General features: G+C 40.0%; 1 protein-coding gene across 3 annotated transcripts in view; it reads left to right on the forward strand.

Moving 5' to 3' along the window:
• Positions 1–19,498, forward strand: part of POT1 (protection of telomeres 1) — a 160,054-nt gene that overhangs the window by 73,757 nt on the left and 66,799 nt on the right. For all 3 annotated transcript variants that reach the window (XM_054022891.1, XM_054022902.1, XM_054022897.1), the window contains one exon: positions 15,692–15,822. In XM_054022891.1, coding sequence (XP_053878866.1) covers positions 15,692–15,822 — 131 coding nt within the window. The remainder of the gene's footprint in view (positions 1–15,691; positions 15,823–19,498) is intronic.

Genomic DNA, 19,498 nt, shown 5'->3' on the forward strand with positions numbered 1-19,498 from the left:
AGTTTTGCGGGGAGGGGGTTTGCAAGGTTATTGAAGGGGTGTTGCGGTACTGCTACCTTTACTTCTGCGCTGTTGCTGGCGGGATGCTGCCTTCAGAGCTGGATGCTTGGCCAATAGCTGCCATGCTCCGGCCGCCCGGCTCTGAAGGCCGCGCACAAGTAAGGGTGGCAATACCATGACCCTCTCTCAAAAAAGAACATTGTGACCCCCCCTCCCCAAAACTCCTTTTTGGGTCAGGACACCCAATTAGAGAAATGCAGGTCTCCCCCCATGAAATCTGTATAGTATACGGTAAAAGCACACAGAAGACAAGATTTAATGGGGGGAGACCAGATTTCAGAGTCTGTGACGCATTTTTCATGGCCATGAATTTGGTAGGGTCCTAAGTATTATACAGCTAGGAAAACCATCGTAAAATTGTAGGGTTCACTGAAAATTGCTGTTGGCTGCCTGGTAACTAATTTGCACCTGGTTTAGGAGCAACTATACCAATAATTTGATTAGAAATGTTCTACTAGCCACTGATGACAATAATTACTTGAATTTATTTTGTAAACAGCACATACACCTCTACCCCAATATAACGCGACCCGATATAAGGCGGGTTCGCATACAAGGCGGTAAAGCTCTGACACGCTGCTCGGCCAGGCCGGGGCCGAGAGGTTGGATAAGGGGCAGAGGGTCTCGGGGGCGGTCAGGGGCTCCCCCCCAGGGTCTAGGAGACAAGAGCTGGGGTGGGGCACTTTTGGGGGTCCCGCAGTCCCAGAGTGGGCCCTGGTGATTAGCGGGGGGCTGGGAGCAGCCCGCTCTGCTTCCCTCATCCTGGCCCCAGCCATGTCGCTCGGGGGAGGGGCCTTGGGGGACGGGATTCCCCCCCACACTCACCGGCAGCAGCGAAAGCGGAGCAGCCTGGCCCCAGCCTGCTCCACTCTGCCACCTCCCAGCCGCTTAAAACTCACCGCTTCCTGCCGCAGGTGAGTATGGGGGACCGTCCTTTCCCCCAACCTCCCCGCACTCACCTGCAGTGGGAAGCAGAGCGCGTGGCTGGGAGCTGGCAGAGTGGAGCAGGCTGGGGCTGCGTCATTCCGCTTCCCGCTGCAGGTGAGTGCGGAGGGCGTCCTTTCCCCAACCTTCCCGTACTCACTGGCGGCAGGAAGCGGAGCAGCCTGGCCCTAGCCAGCTCCACTCTGCAGGACCTTTCCCCAGCTCCCCCTCCCCGTCCCCCTAGTGACACGGCTGGGGCCGGGGCAAGGAAGTGGAGCAGGCTGGGGCTGCATCACTCCGCTTAGCGCTGCAGGTGAGTGCAGGGGGGGCGTCCTTTCCCCAACTTCCCCGCACTCACCGGCGGCGGGAAGCGGAGCGCCACGACTGGGAGGTGGCGGAGTGAAGAAGGCTGGGGCCGGGCTGCTCCGCTTCCCGCCGCTGCTGGTGAGTGCCTGTCAGGGGTGGGGGGTGTGGATAGGAGTCGGAGCAGTCAGGGGACAGGGAGCAGGAGGGTTGGGTAGGGGGTGGGGTCCTGGGGATGATTAGGGACGAGGGTCTCTGGAGGGGGCGGTCAGGGAACAAGGAACAGGGAGGGCCAAAGCAAGTTTGATATAATGCAGTCTCACCTATAACACAGTGAGATTTTTTGTCTCCCGAGGACCGCGTTATATCAGGGTAGAGGTGTAATTCAGTTCCTAATTTAAATACTGTTGATCTTAAAAACGCATATTGTGCAAGTAAAGGAAAGAATTCTGTGTAAGTATTTTAGCACATTATATAAATTTATATATTCATGACTTCTTTGATTAAAGACTTAACTTAGTTATACTAGCAGTTTTTCTTTTACAATAAAACTCCCAGGCAATTTGCACTTATTCATACCAAAGAAATTAGGTGAATTGCTCAAGATTGCCTTTAATGTCTAACATCGAGTTTAATTTTTCATCTGTTGTAGTTTGATTTATATCTAGTTATGTAAAATATTGCTAGCAATGTGAAAACTTTCTACTCTATTGGCAAATCTAGTGAACTGTGTTGATGTTCTATCATATTTTTCAAACCAAATTTTTGCATATTTGATTTAGCCAGCCAGGTGAAAAATACTGACTTTATAATGTTGGGGTTTTTTTTCCTAATGGTGGCTATGAATCTGGTAAAGGAATCTGTCATGTCTGCTAAAGGAATTATTGAGCTTCATTAATATTTAATTATTGAGCTTCATTAATATTTTTTTTTTAAGTTCTGGATTGGTAATCTTACAAATTGAGTTTCTTTTCATTGGAAAAAATAGTCAAAATTGGCTGTCTTATACTACAGTGACTTTGCTGGATTAAAACAAAATTGCTTGTGCAGTGACATTTATGTTTCCTGTAACAGCAGTAGCAAATAAATAAAATCCAGCAATACAATTTAGTTTGGCTCTTTTTAATACTTGTGAAAATGAGCAAACTCAATCACAAATATTATGCTATTCACGAGCAACAGAAAACAACTTTCACATTTCAGTTGGATTGGTGGCTTCCCATTTATGTACTTCAAAAAGGATTTACAGGATAAGACTTTAGTTAATGGAAACCCGGACTGCATTCTTGAAGAGCTTAATTTTTAATTAGAATTACTATGGAAGTGACACTACCAAAGGTCATATTTAGGAAGGGAAGTTATTAATCACTTAAAACAAGAGTCTAGAATGAATAGTATGAATTCTAAATCATGATTGTGGCTTGGACAATACTATATTTTATGTTACTTCGAGAAGTAAGAAAATTAGTGTCGTTAAGACTACGCTAGATGCACAGGAAATCATGGCTGGGAGAGGAGGATGACATATTTTTGTACCTGGATCCTTACCCTAAGGTGGGAGAATCCGGTGGTCTAATTCTTGTATTTGAAATATTGAGAGAATTGCACTCTAGGGAAATACTTCTGGGAACTACAATTTCAAATCTTGGTAAGATAAATTTGGCAGGTAAATGGAATTCCGTGCAATTAATTGTGTATGGGTATTTTAGATGAAACATGACAAACCTGAGGATCTGTCTGCTCTGTGAGAACATTAGCACTGAGATTTTCAAAGCTGCCTAGAGATTTGGATGCTTAGTTCACAATTTCTTTAGGTGACTGAGAAATCTTAGCACAAAAATCCCATGGCTGCTTTAATAAGAGTTGGAGATTTCCTTTTGTCCTTGACACATAGCCCCCTTTGACTGCAGTCTGCTATATTGTGGTTGGCTCCACCTAACAGGAGGCTGAATGTATGTAGCTGGCTAGAATGGCCTGTATATTCACAGTACCACACAAATATCCCTTTGAAATGTAATAGTAAGTGAGATATGATACAATATTTTTATGATGGATAACTTCAAATTTTATCAAACTTTCCTGCTGTTAACGTCACAAGCAGGATAAAACTATGGATTTTGAATGTCATTTTGAATACAACTCATTTATGCTAATAAATGAGTTAATGTGTAGCACTCATTCCATCAAGATATAATTGAGGCCAAGAAGGTATCAAAAATGTAAGATGAGAACATCCACAGATACATTAGTCAGGCTAAATAAACATTTTAGGAATATAAATATTCCTACTAAAGGCCAACCACTAATCTGTGCGGTTTCCTTCCCCTTCCTCTGTCCCATTTAGAGATAGGATAGTTGACTGGATGGACCTGTGATCTGGTCTAGTATACTAATTCTTTCTGATAGGAATAGGCAGAAGAATCTTCAGTAATGATGTAGAACCAGTTATGAAGACATCTAGTATGTTAGAATTGAGAATTGTATTATCTGTGCCAGAATATTGAAAAATCAGTTATGTTTATAGAAATGTTGTTGTACCAATTATTTATATTTGTATTAGAAATAGGAAGATGTGGGGTTTTGGCTCTTTAAATTGCCTATGGGATCTCTTCTGTCAGCGCTTCTCTCATCTCCCCCTAGTCATTTAGGGTTTTGTAAAAGAAAGATCTTTTTAAATGGATCCAAAACGGTCATATGTACATATTCATCAGAAGAATAAATCTAAAAAGTCTGATTAATGCTCTTCATGCTTCTGTGACCCATGTGCCATCTTCATCTAATTCTGGAACGTGACATCCTTTTTGTTTCCTTCTAGATCTTCACAGTCTTAATATGATGAAGATGTCATAGTGGATTGATGGGGTCTCTGATTCCTCTAAGCAGTTTATTTGTGCTTCTATTGCTTTATAAAATGTTTACTGAAGATTAGCTCTAAAACCAAGTTATGAGAGGTGACCTAAGGAACTGAACAGAAAAGAATTAAAACTGAGTCAGTAAGGTTTTGCATGCTTCTTGCCTTTTCAGGGGCTCATAGTGACATTAACCAAGGGGAGAAATGTGTGTTTCACTAATTGCTTACTGCTAAAGTAAATTATTCTATTGGGGAAAATACACCCAGACCTGAGCCATAATAGCAAATGTTTTTGCTATAAATTGTTTACATTAACTTTTGTACTGTTGTTGGAATTAGTATAGGATATTTTTATATTATTCCACAGGATGTAGGTGCTGCTGTGATATTAGACAAAATGATAACTTTGCCTTTCTGATTGCTGACTGGTTTGTGGCACTGACTATTATAATTTGATTAAACTGACATGGCCTGTGTAGTTTCTTGGTTGCCATATGAAGTATGACTGAAGCTAACATTGCTCTAAAATAGGTGGTGGTCATATTTCTAGCAGTGACATTAAATGTTGTTTGCCCGACTTAAAAAGATCTCTGTAATAGTAATTAGTTAAATCCCTGAGCTGTATTTTTAAACTTTCCTGCTATTTCACGTAGTCATTACAGAACCTGAGGACATTCGTGTTGTCACTCAAACAAGGCAGATGCTTAGCATTTTCATGTTTCTGGTGTATGTGTTCTGTTCTTACTGTTTGTTCTAGTAGCAATTGGAAGTATAATTCTTAAACTAGATTATTCATTGCTTTCATAATTTAGCTTCTTGAGATATGAATTGATATCTGGTACATTCTGTTTATACACTACTTTCTGAAGAACCTAAACAACTTGGGACACCAGGGTTGCAACCAAGTTGGATGTAGGTTGCTTGAACTCTGATGCAGGCCATGGGAAATCCCCAAACATTGTCCCCTAAAATTTACCATCCAACCCTAAGAAATATTGTGCTCGGCTACTGAAACCCCCAAGATACTCTATAGCTCTGCATCTTCTCTCTGACTCTGAAAGCACTGAAAAAACAGAGGAGATCCCCACCCTGACATACAAAATGGTGCCTGACCCTGATGGGAATGCAACTGATGGCTATACTACAACAGGTGGCTGCAGACACTGTTGACATTAAATCTACAGTCTACATTCTACAGATCACCATGACTGAGATTCAGAGTATACTACAAGCTCTATCCAGACAGATGGATGAAGCTGAACACAGAATTTCTGAAGTGGAAGATGATCTCAAAGGGAACCAAGTTACAGTTTATGAAGAACTGTAATAATATCAAAACTAGTAAGACCAAGCTAATTGATCTAAATCAGTGATTCTCCAAATGTGGGTCGGGACCCCAAAGTGGGTTGTGAGCCCATTTTAATGGGGTCGCCGGGGCTGGCTTAGACTTGCTGGAGCCCGGGGCCAAAGTCCGAGCCCCACCACCTGGGGCCCAAGTCCCACCGTCCAAGGCCAAAGCCCAAGGGCATCAGCCCTGCGTGCCTGGGGCTGAAGGCCTCGGGCTTCAGCTTTGTCCCAGGGCAGTGAGGCTCAAGCTTCGGCTTTAGCCCCCTGCCCAAGACAGTGGGCTCGGGTGGGCTCAGGCTTCGGTTCCCACTCCTGGAGTCAATAAAGTAATTTTTGTTGTCAGAAGGAGGTCGCGGTGTAATGAAGTTTGAGACACCCTGATCGAGATGATGTAACATTAGAATTGGGTGTCCCTGTGTGAATAGAAGAACAGGAGTACTTGTGGCACCTTAGAGACTAACAAATTTATTAGAGCATAAGCTTTCGTGGACTACAGCCCACTTCTTCGGATGCATATAGAATGGAACATATATGCATCCGAAGAAGTGGGCTGTAGTCCACGAAAGCTTATGCTCTAATAAATTTGTTAGTCTCTAAGGTGCCACAAGTACTCCTGTTCTTCTTTTTGCGGATACAGACTAACACGGCTGTTACTCTGAAACCTGTGTGAATAGAGAAAGGTAAATCTTTTGAATTTGTCTCTAAACTGCTAAGTTGTTGAATCTGCTTGTAGATTTTTGTTTTGCTATAGAATGGGCCCCAAGCCAGTTCCAGGATGTTGGCCTAGAACACTGATGGTGAAGTTCATGAAATCACCTTACCACTAAGGAGCTTATATTGCAGAAATCCAGATGGGTTGGGAGTGGAGAAGGAGCTGTTACGGCAAGAACCAGAAATTAAAATACTGCTCTTTCAAGATTATGCCCGTGATGTGGTTGCAAGGAGGGCAGCTGTTAACCAAGCAAAACAATTGCCCAGGAAGATGGACTTGAAGTATCTTATTAAATACCTGGCAACACTCCATACTAAGAATGGTGACAAGATAGTATCATTCAGTTCCCCTCAGGAGGCAGAAGAATTCCTCACAAATCTGCCACCTCCTCCCTTCTAAAAGGAGATGTCTTTGGAGTGATCTGACCATATGGAATTGGTTTTGCTCTCTGAGATCTGATATGGCTCGTCTAAACAAGTGGATAGGGACTAGCTGATATTGATATTGGCACGTTGGTTCCTTTTCTTTTTATTTTCTCTCTCATTGCGGTTAACGGGTTATCAATTTACTTCCTGTTGGGAAAGGAGCTTCAATACTTAATCATTTGATTAGTAATTATATTTTTAAAATCATTGCTTCATTAGATGGTGCGTCCTCACAATTTTATTGGTAATAGGTGATGTTTGGGGTCCCAGGGGCTGAGAGGGTCTCCAAGTTTCAACGGATCCAGCGATGTGCCTCCTGAATGTCAAGTGTGGTTTTTTGGATTGTTTAAATAGATTCTTCTTTTTGATTGTGTGGTGCTACGGTGTATTTCTCTCTCCACTATCTTTTCTGTTTTGTTTTTTCATGTATTTAATTAGTCTTTCTGCCCCTCTCCTCTTTCCCTTCCATGCTGAGAATTCCCTTCCCACTTCTGTAGAATATATACCAGGACGTGACACCCTATATCTGGATGATAACTTTTGGTGCTTAGATATGCAAGAACTGTATGCTGCTCAGGAAAATTTGCAATTTCTCAATTATTCACAAAGCGTTTATGTTATCCATTATGTATTAATAAGATGGCTCTGATAATTAAATGTGTCTCCTGGAATATAAAGGGCTTTAATAACCCTATTAAAAGAAAAAAATATATACCCGGTGCTTAAAAAATAAAGAATGTTGACATTCCTATTCTCTAGGAGACATATTTGACAGAACTTGAGGCTTCTAAACTGAATAGAGATTGGGTAGGCCTCTCAATATCTAGTTACTTTAATTCTAAAGTGAAAGGTGTTGCTATACTAAGACATAAAAAAAAACAATGTTAATATTTTAAGCGCAAGGTTTGACAATGAAGGCAGATTTACTGTCCTCAAGGCTGAAAGTGGCAATTGATAATCAACTTTGCAGGCCAAATCAGTGTGATACCAATTTTTTAAATAATTTTTCTGAGTATAAATGACATGGGCCATCAGCCTGTTGTTATAGCTGGAGTTGTTATATGCTTGCATCCTTTTGAACCATCTCCTCCCTCTTGCCAAAGACATCCTTCTGAAATCCTAATGTGTTTTCAGACCATCTCAGGGTACCACCGATGTGATTTTTGTTGCACGACAGCTCCAAGAGAATTGTAGAGAACAGTACCAGCCATTGTTTATGGAATTTATTGACCTATCTAAAGCCTTTGATTCCATCAATTGTGAAGCATTATGGAAGGTGCTGTTTAGATTCAGGTGTTCATTGAAGTTCATTGAGTTCACAGGCTCCTTCATGATGGGATGACCACCACCATCCTCTGTAATGAAATGGGGAGGGACCCATTCACCATGCGTACTGGTTTTAAGCAGGACTGTGCTATTGCCCAAAACCTTTTTACCATCTATCTTGCCGTGATCTTGATTCTTATTCATGATCGCCTTTCTTCTGGAATTGGGATTGAGTATCGCATGGATGGCCAGCTCTTAAACCTGCAGCATCTTCATTCTAAAACTGTCACCAGGACTGTTATTACCTACCTTCAGTATGCTGACTGTGCTATCCTTCCGCACACCGAGGCTATCTTGCAATCCACCCTAGATCTTGTCTTGGGCACCTATCATAGCCTGGAACTTTCCCTCAATATTGGGAAAACTAAGGTGTTTCACCAGCTTGTCCCAGCACAAGCGGCCCCCATTCTCTCACAGATTGTCATCAGTGGTGAACTCCTGGAAAATGTTGAGCATTTCCGTAACCTTAATAGCCACCTGTCCCAGACAGCCAATTTTCATGTGGAGATCAAATATAGGATCCGTTGTGCCAGCACATCCTTTGGAAAGTTGCTTCATCATGTCTTTAGTGACAGAAATCTGTGGATGGAAACGAAGATCCTGGTCTATAATGCAGTAGTCAATCCCATTATTTTTTATGAGGACATGACATGGGTGACATACCAAAGCCATCTTAAGTGTCTGAAGTGGTACCAACAGTGTTGTCATATCAGATGGTAAAATTACTGCACCAATGCCAGCGTTCTCACTGCAGCTAACACCACCAGTGTTGAGGTGAAGATTATAAAACATCAGCTTCACTGGGCTTGTCAATGTGTGCAGATGGCTGATGGTCATCTTCTGAAGCAAGTCCTCTTTTCTCAATTTAGTCATGGTAAGAGGACCCATGAGGGACAGAGGAAAAGCTACCAGGACACCCTGAAGTATATCTTAAGAATTGGCATTGACCCCATGAATTGGGAAGAGCTGGCTGACAATAGACTTCAATGGCATTGCATCATACATCAAGCCTCAACCCATTCTGAAGAGAATCACCTTGCTCAAGAAGCTGAGAAACGGTAGAGGAGGAAGAAAAGTGTACAGCCTCCCAGTCAGCAGTTGTGCACTCTCCAAGCCAACACCTGACACATGTGGAAAAACCTATAGAGCACGCATTGGACTCATCAGCCATCTTAAGTCTCATCAATGACTTTTCTCCCTGCAGACATCATCCTCGTATCGAGGGATAGCCAACGATGATAGCTGGAGACTTTAACAAAACTCTAGACCCAGTCCTTGATAAATCATCTCCATCTCTGCATAGAAACGCTAATACTTATGAGCTACTTCATACATACGTGGCTTATTTAGGCTTACAAGATGGGTGGAGATAAGGGGAATCTTAAAGTCAGACACTGTAGTTTTTGTTTTCTTTCTGCAGCTCTTTCAACATATTCAAGATTTGACTATTTCTTAGTGTTACAAGACTAAATAAATTCTATCACAGATTGTGGCATTGGTACCATGCTAGGTGAGCCTTTTAGGCCCCTATGGTATGCACCCCCAACTAAGATGTGGAGATTAAATACTTCTCTTTTGTTTGATACATCATTTGTTAACTCTTCTTATTTTATTTTATTATATTTTTAAACGATTCCCCTCTCTGCTTCATCACTGCCATATTTTGGGATTCCTTTAAAGCCTTCATCAGAGGCCATATCTCATATGTCACCTTTAAAAAGAAATGGAGAGAACATAGAATCGATGCCCTTATGAAGGAAATCAAGACCTTGGGTGTAGACTATGCTTCTGTCTCTTCCCCAAAGAAACTAAGAACCCTCGTCAATCTAAGATATGAAATCAGACAAACATCTCTCCCAAAAGGTCGAGTTTCCTTTATTCTGTTTCAAGCAAAACTATTGAAAATTTGGTGAGAGAGATGGCAAGACTTAAGCTAAAGGCTAATAGAAATAAATAGCTGCTACACCTCTACCCCGATATAACGCGACCCAATATAACACGAATTCGGATATAATGCGGTAAAGCAGTGCTCTGTGGGGGGTGAGGCTGCGCACTCTGGTGGATCAAAGCAAGTTCGATATAACGCGGTTTCACCTATAACGTGGTAAGATTTTTTTGGCTCCCGAGGACAGCGTTATATCAAGGTAGAGGTGTATTTGTTATAATACCTACAAATTATATACAACACAACAGATATTAATAAACAATTTCAGCAGTTTATTAATACTATGTTTAGCTGAAGAGGAAATCAGTAAAGATGCCCAAGTTAACTTTTTAGTGCACTGTCTCTGCATCATCCACAAAGAGCATTATTTGGTGCTCTATTTGGCCTCCCCTGATACCATGAATATGTTGATTTGCTTGGATATCAATGTCTGAACATAAATTAACATAAGAACGGCCGTACTGGGTCAGACCAAAGGTCCATCTAGCCCAGTATCCTGTCTACCGACAGTGGCCAATGAACCTAACAGGGAATGATCAAGTGATCTCTCTCCTGCCATCCATCTCCACCCTCTGACAAACAGAGGCTAGGGACACCATTCCTTACCCATCGTGGCTAATAGCCATTAATGGACTTAACCTCCATGAATTTATCCAGTTCTCTTTTAAACGCTGTTATAGTCCTACCCTTCACAACCTCCTCAGGTAAGGAGTTCCACAAGTTGACTGTGCACTGTGTGAAGAACTTCCTTTTATTTGTTTTAAACCTGCTGCCTATTAATTTCATTTGGTGACCCCTAGTTCTTGTATTATGGGAATAAGTAAATAACTTTTCCTTATCTACTTTCTCCACATCACTCATAATTTTATATACTTCTATCATATCCCCACTTAGTTTCCTCTTTTCCAAGCTGAAAAGTCCTAGCCTCTTTAATCTCTCCTCATATGGGACCCTCTCCAAACTCCTAATCATTTTAGTTGCCCTTCTCTGAACCTTTTCTAGTGCCAGTATATATGAAGATTTTAAAGCTAAATCAAAGAGAAGAGGAGAAAAAGGGCAGGCCTGCCTTATTCCTCTCTGTAATGCAAATGGGCAAAAATAATATTGTTGGTAACTACGCTGGAAGTCAGATTAGCGTATCTAAACTTAATCTAAGCAACAAATTGGCTACCAAATCGAAATTTTGCTAATACTTCAAAAATACTTGTCCCATGCTATGCGGTCAAAGGCTTTTTCGGCATCTAAAAAAAAAATACAGTGAAGTGTTCTTTAGAATCTTTTGAAGCGGCAATAATATCAGAGCAAATTATTAGACCAGATGCATTGGAAGCTCCAGAACCTCCATAACATTTTATTATTTTGGAGGACACTTCCTGGATTTACTCAGCCTTTAATGATTTTCTGGTGCAAAAAACTCTGCCAAAGAAAGATAATTTGAGAGTTGCTTGGAATAGAGACTTGGATACGCAACTATCTCTGTAATGTAATACAATTGTATCTAATGTTAAAAAAGCAACTGAAGACTTGAGACTATGGCTTATTCACCAAAAGACACTTTTTTGAATATACTGCTCCCCACATAATTTAATTGTAATGGGCCTCGTAACTGCTGACTGCTGTTGGAAGTGAAACTCCATCAGTGCTGCATTACCTCATATTTTTGGGAGTGCCCTCTATCAAGAATTTCTGGTCTGAGGTAGGTCAAATGACTAATTTGATTTTTTTGGATGCTAAATTGGAGCCGTCCCCCTTAAGTTTTGTTCTTGGATATATTCCTGATATCTGGAAGTTTCCTGGTAATAAGGTGGAGTCGTTCTAATGTGTATGGTTTGGTTGCTAAAACAAAAATGGAAAAGTCAGTCCCCACCAAACATTGATGCCTGGCTCAGTGATATGGCTGACCTGGCAACTAACAAATGACTGGCATTCTGCAGAAAGGGAATACCTGAAAAATTCAAAGCAATTTGGATTGATTTTTTTAGAGGTCGATGATTAATGTAGTCCCTGAACATATATATGTCATTTCACTTCCCTTTATCCTAACCCTCTTTACTTACTTTATGTATTATGATTAATCTTGTATTTTGGTATATTTGTTTTATTTGGAAAAGAAAGTGTGTGTGTGTGTGTGTGTGTGTATGTATGTATGTATTAGGGCTGTCGATTAATCACTATTAACTCAAAATTTAATTGCGATTAAAAAAATAATTGCACTGTTAATAGAATACCAATTTAAATTTATTAAATATTTTGTATGCTTTTCTTCATTTTCAAATGAATCAATTTCAATTACAACACAGAATATAAAGTGTACAGTGCTCACTTTATATTCTTATTACAGATATTTGCACTGTAAAATTATAAGAAATAGTATTTTTCAATTCACTTCATACAAGTACTGTAGTGCAATCTCTTTATCATGAAAGTGCAACTTACAAATGTAGGTTGTTGTTTTTTACATAACTGTACTCAACAACAAAACAATGTAAATCTTTAGAGCCTATAAGTCCACTCAGTCCTACGTTTTCTTCAACCAATCACTAAGAGAAACAAGTTTGTTTACATTTATGGGAGATAGTGTTGCCCACTTCTTAATTTCAGTGTCACCTGAAAATGAGAACAGGCATTCGCATAGCACTATTGTAGCAATCGTCGCAATATATTTATGTGCCAGATGCACTAAAGGCTCATGTCTCTTCATGCTTTGGCCATTGTTCCAGAGGACATGCTTCCATGCTGATGACGCTTGTTAAAAAAATAATGCGTTAATTAAATTTGTGACTAAACTCCTTGGGGGAGAATTGTATGTCTCCTGGTCTGTTTTACCCACATTCTGACATATATTTCATGTTATAGCAGTCTCGGAGGATGACCCAGCACATATTGTTCATTTTAAGAACTCTTTCAATGAAAATTTGACAAAATGCAAAGAAGATACCAATGTGAATTTTCTAAAGCTAGCTACAGCACTCGACCAAGATTTAAGAATCTGAAGTGCCTTCCAAAATCTGAGCGGGATGAGGTGTGGAGCATGCTTTCAGAAGTCCTAAAAGAGCAACACTCCGATGCGGAAACTACAGAACCCGAACCACCAAAAAAGAAAATCAACCTTCTGCTGGTGGCATCTGACTCAGATGATGAAAATGAACATGTTGGTCCGCACTGCTTTGGATTGTTATCTAGCAGAACCCGTCACAGCATGGACGCATATCCTCTGGAATGGTGGTTGAAGCATCAAGGGGCATATGAATCTTTAGCGCACGTGGCACATAAATATCTTGCGATGCTGGCTACAACAGTGTCAATAGAAATGCCTGTTCTCACTTTCAGGTGACATTGTAAATAAGAAGCGGGCAGTATTATCTCCTGCAAACGTAAAGAAACTTGTTTGTCTGAGCGACTGGCTGAACAAGAAGTAGGACTGATTGGACTTCTAAAGTTTTACATTGTTTTATTTTTGAATGCAGGTTTTTTTGTACATAATTCTACATTTGTAAGTTCAACTTTCATGATAAAGAGATTAGGTGAATTGAAAAATACTATTTCTTTTGTTTTTACAGGGCAAATATTTGTAAGCAAAAATAAAGTGAGCATTGTACACTTTGTATTGTGTTGTAATTGAAATCAATATATTTGAAAATGTAGAAAACATCCAAAAATATTTAAATAAATGATATTCTGTTATTGTTCAACAGCGTGATTAATCGCAATTAAATAACCTAGACAACTTTCTGATGGCTTAAGCAGTGTTTCTTAACTTCTGAGTAGGGGCTCCAAGGGGATTATATAAATCTTGACATCTTAAGTACTACAACCATTTCTGATTGAGCTCAGGAGTCTAGATATGGTTACTGCCAGTACACAAAATAAAACTGAGTGGGCGGAGTTAACCCTTCCCCTTTAGTGTGGTTTCTGAGAGGAGACCATACCAAAGGTACTGAGATGTAGGCAAAAGGGGAAAGATTTCTGTTTCCAGCTTGTAAATCTGAACTTTTTACTCCTCAAGTTAGCACTTTACCAATATAATAACATTTACATTGTATTTGAAAGTGAGATTTTGCAAAAGGAAAAACTTGAGTAAAAATTAGATTGGATTTCTGCATCTCAGGCAATTCAGCACTGCTGATTTTTACCTTTTGCTTTGGTCATGACTATACTACAGACTCTGCAGGCATAGCTATGTCAGTCAGGGATGTGATGAGGTATAATTTGTGACCAACATAGCTGTGCTCACAAAAGCCCCTAGTGTAGACACAGTTATATCAGCAAAACTGTGCTTTTACCGCCATAGCTTGTCTCACACTATTGCAGGGAAAGGGGTGTGTAATAAGTTACACCAGTAAAAGCATAGTTTTACAGGCATAAGCTGTATCCAGCGAAGACTGCTTTGCCGGTACGGTATACCGTTACATTTATAACAGTAAAGCACTCCAAGCGTAGACATGGCCTTACTTTGCACAATACTTAGCAGCACGAATTAACCCAAAAACTCTTGGTGCCTTCAAGTCTGAAAGCATAAAATGTTTCAGTGCACTTCTCCAGCAAACATTTTCAGCCCCACTGTAAATGGCACACTCAGTATAAATGGCAACTAAAGTTTTCAAAGTAACTAATGAAAGGAGGGCTGGGGGAAAAAATCACTAATGGGCAAGTAGGCCCACTTGTATGTACTGGTGTGTAGAAATACAATTTTAAAATGTAACAATTCAATTTCTTCACTCCTAAGAATGCTAGTTTTGTACATTCTGGTCCTGTGCACTTAGGGACAGCAACCTTCACATTCAAAGCCAATGTTCACTTCCCCCTTTTCAGGAGTCAGTACTTCAAAAATGGAAGCATTGTGTATTTTTAGTTCATGCATTGCATATAATTATATGCTTTTCTTAAGGGTCTTGCTTTACATTATTAAAGCCATTTTCAAAAAAAAATGTAAGTTTTGCATACATAATGCCTGGCTAAGTCATATATCAACATAGAAATAGACTATGAGGCAATTTCTCTGCTTATTACCTATTTAAAAATTACTGATATCCTAGTGGTATTTTCAAAAGCAACCAAGCAAGTTAGGCATCTAACGCCTTAAATCAAGACAACAATTTCATCATTGCTTCCTTACAGATTTTTCACTTACAGATGTTCAACTGAGCACATATTTTTACATTTCTGTTTAGGGAAGTCTGTAACATACATAATACACTGTTACAGTTCTAGTGAGGCAGAATAAAGGCCATATCGTCTTTGGAGTTTGACCTTGTGGCTTGTTGTGGAATTGCAATGCCATTTCCTGGGTCTCTAACGCCTGCCTCCCAAAACTATATAAAACAACAACTTGAAATGCAATAAACTTTCAAACTACGGATATGTGCCTGCAACCTTTTTTCTTATGTCTGCATGTGGGGTGGTAATTAATGTTTTAATTTACTCTTAAAACTTCCACAGCTCTTTCTCTTAAAGTACAGTGGAAACACTATCATTCTCACAGCTCTGTGAGATTAATAGCTATTTTCCCCATTTTACAGATGAGGAAACCAAGACTTGTGAAGATGTAACATTCCCCATACCCTATAGTGGGCCCATGACAGAACAAAGAATAGAACGTGGGAGTTTCTGACTCAGAGCTCTTTGCGCAAGCTACCATACTGGTTTTCAGCTATTCTGACAGTTTACGTAGCATATGATGGGACGGATTTTCTTATTTATGTTAGCATTACTCCCTTGATTTATGTGTTAATCCATATATGAATATATGGATACTAAAATGTTAAGTCCTATTATACCTTATTTTTTATATTTTACAGATTATTGTTCAGTTGTAACAATTGTGGACCAATCAAATGTGAAATTAACATGCACACTTTTTAATGGAAATCTAGATGCCCTTCCAAAAATCTACAAAATTGGAGATATTGTTCGATTTCATAGAATAAAGGTACGTTGTTTTTAATACTTTTGTTTTTTTGAGGGGAGAAGCATCGGCAATGTGGGGATAACTTCATTCATATTGTGAAAGCCCGATGCGGGACAAAGAAGTTCACTAGTTTATGAACCAAGTCTAAATTGATTTCAAAAACTATAATAATAATACTATAATAATAAATAATTAATAAAAACTACCAATAGGGTGCCTATCTTAAGAAAGTTAGAAGTAATCCTGGGAATTCCAGAACAGCAAATCTTATTTGAGCACTAGGTAAACTAAAATCATTAAAGATAGCTATAGAATTCATATGTGAACAGAATATGTTAGGAATAAGCCACCATGGATTGTGTAAATGAAAATCATGCCTCTTCAAACTATTAGAATTATTTGAGCTAGTTACCTTGAACATCACCCCAACTCTGGGGCATGTTAGATCAATCTGGAGGCTGCTCTAAAGTTAACTAGCTAGCCATGGTCCTCTATAAAATGTCGGCAATGGAAAGCCGCTAGCTGTTTTTATTTACTGGCACATGTGCACTGTAAAAATGTACATATTCTTAAATACTGTTCTCAGTTTGGGTCTCCCAAAGATTTAATGAGTATCATGCACCACCTTGGATAAAATTCAACAGACTGAGACCTACATTACATCAATAGTTTTATCTGTAGCTCTGAGCCAAAAATAAATAAAGACACAAAATGTAGAAACTTTTTGAAAAAATGGCTGTTTTGGGGCATTTACATCTCCACAATCTCTGACTTAAATGACCCCAAATTGAGTCACTAAGCCAATTCTTCACCCTTCTAAAGCACACCACATTTCAAAGGAATCTGAGTAAGCATGCCAATTTAAGAGGCCTTAGAAGGTCACTCTTTAGACCAAAGTCATGACATAACCTTAATTATAGTGGTGCAGTAGCACCACTATAATAATTAAAACAGGTGTTGACAAGGTCTTGTGAGTCACAGCTAATAATGTAATGGGAAAAAAGTGTTCAATTGGGATTAGTCTAGATACAGAATCACTTGATTTGCTCAATGTTTCAGGAAATGAAAATTGCAAGCATCTTGATAACAGGATTGAAAGATTATGTTTCACATAATTATATTTCTGTTAATACGTCTTATAATTTTGTGACTTAAGCTAATACTTAATGAATTACTACAGATATACCTGTGCCTTCTACTGCACCAGTTACTACCGATATACCTGTGCCTTTTACTACATGGGGGGAATACCGTGAAGGGAAGGAAGTTTAGCTTTCTCCCTAACAGTGGAAGCACACAGTCTCAAAATGTTGTGTTATATCAACATCCTACATATTGTACTCCCCTTTTGATCTTATGTTACACACACTAAACTATATTAAAATAATGTTGAGGTTACAAAGTCCATCACTCAAAAAGTTAGGAAATACCAGAATTGAGATTGCCCATGTAACCTTAATTTGGCCATCTTGTGAGTATGTATTATGATACAGTCTTCAATTACACGATCACGTGATATTTCAGGATGCAGTCCAGACAAGTGAGAGGCCGTGTCACCCCTGCCCTGCAATCTAGGATGCCTAACAATGCTTTGCTGTTGTAGCTCCCACCGGGGCTGCTCAGAAACAGCCAAACAGCATACAGATAATACCCTGAGTGATTGTGTATAGCTGCAGCCTGTTAGCAAAGCTGCAGTCACATTCTGACTTCCACCAGCCTGGGTTACCACATGCAGGGTGACCCCAACACACTCCCTGTCCTGAATTTTCCCCCAATAGTGTGTTTAGCACTGTTCAACCCTCTCCTGGACAGTCCAGATATATTAGGTCCATTGCCCCTCTTATATTGGCCCACAAAAATATTTAAATGTGTTGATGTGAACTGTTAAATGAAGTTTGCTTATTTCTCTTATTGAATCTTTGTAGTTTTTATTCTGATACTGAAGAATCCAAGCTAATCATGTTGTCTGGGCAGTGATATACATGGATAACGGAGTGGGAACCTACAGCTAGACTTGTTATATTTAGGTGTATTTTTCAGACCTTCATAGAAGTCCCATGCATGCCAGCCTTACTAATGTCTTGCTATTCTTTTTGCTACTGTATAAGTACTGGAATTACAGCTGGTTGGAATATTTTCAACTAAAAGAAACTTTATCAAAGCTGAAATGTCACTGAGATGCATCAACTTACAACATTTTTGCCTAGTGGAGAGGGAGATTCCCAGTAACCTGGTGATTATGGCACTGGCCTGGGATGTGGGAGACCCAGGTTCATGTCCCTGTTCTGCCTGATTGAGAACAGAGTTTTTTCATCTAAGATCACTTGGAATCAGACAAAGCAGGGACTTGAACCTGGGTCTCTCACATCCCAGGCTTCTGCCATAGTCACCAGGATAGGCACAAACACTCTCTCACATGGACTCTTTCTTTCTCTTCTCCTGGATGAAAAAGCTCAGGGTTTGATCTGAAAATAGACATTTTGATACAAATCCATTTTTGCAAAAACAAATTTTGATACCTCACAAGTTGCCCTAAATCAGAATTATTGTTTTCCAGTCAGCTGGAATTGTCCTATAATGTACCTAGAATGAAGGAATAGGAAAAGTAAATAGTTCTGCATCTGTTTGCCATTTGTCCTGTAATGAAAAGACAATTTTGCACTATATCTGAATGCAAATTGTTTTTAACCAGTACATAACTTTCATTCAAGTATTTAAACCTAAATAATTAACCATTCACACTTTGAACAAATAAGCTTTTATTATGTTAATTAACTACTAACATGTCATTGCTTAGTTTTGCTGAAACTAAGGTTTGTTCCCTAATCCAAGTCAATTGGGCTTCATGCAGTCACAGAGAACTAACCACACAGAACATCTTTCAGGACTGGGGCTTCAATTAGACATAACAACAACGGGAAACAAAGTAAAAAAGGTATTTAGGAGAGTAGATGGGAATAATATCAGTAAACTGTGGTTTCTCAGCAATGGCTAGTGCATTCCATAATCTAGTATAGAGGTTGTTTTTTATTTTATTTTAATTTTTTTAAACAAATAGATGTCTTAGTTGGCTAAGAAGCTATGCTTTGAAGAGCTGAAAAATATTTATTTAATTTAGGTACATAGAGAAAGTAATATATATAATATAGATGAAAACTGACACATACATTGTAAAGAGAGCAGAACAATCTTGGTGAATTACACAGTAACTCCCCACTTAACATCCTCACTTAACGTTATTTCGATCTTACGTCCCTGCTCCATTACAGAACATGCTTGTTTAAAGTTGTGCAATGCTCCACTATAACATCGTTTGGCTGCCTGCTTTGTCCACAGCTATCAGCTACCCTACACACACACACACCCCCCAAGCGCTTCCCGCCCACCAGCAGACCCCGCAGATCAGCACCTTCCCCCTGCTCCCCCTGCCTCCTGCCTGCGGCAATCAGCTGGTTTGCGGTGTTCAGGAGGGAGGGGGAGGAGTGAGGACTCGGTGCGCAGTCTCCCCATCCCTCACCTGCCTCCTGCCCCTGGCAATCAGCTGGTTTGTGGCGTTCAGGAGGGAGGGGGAGCCTGTGTGCCGCGTCCTCGCTCCTCCCCCACCCCGAACGCCGCAAACCAGCTGATTGCCATGGGCAGGAGGGAGGGGGAAGGAGCAAGGATGCAGCATGCACAGTAAAGGGGGAAGAGGTCAGGG

This window comes from Malaclemys terrapin, chromosome 1 (assembly GCF_027887155.1).
Source record: "Malaclemys terrapin pileata isolate rMalTer1 chromosome 1, rMalTer1.hap1, whole genome shotgun sequence".
Classification (NCBI taxonomy): domain Eukaryota; kingdom Metazoa; phylum Chordata; order Testudines; family Emydidae; genus Malaclemys; species Malaclemys terrapin.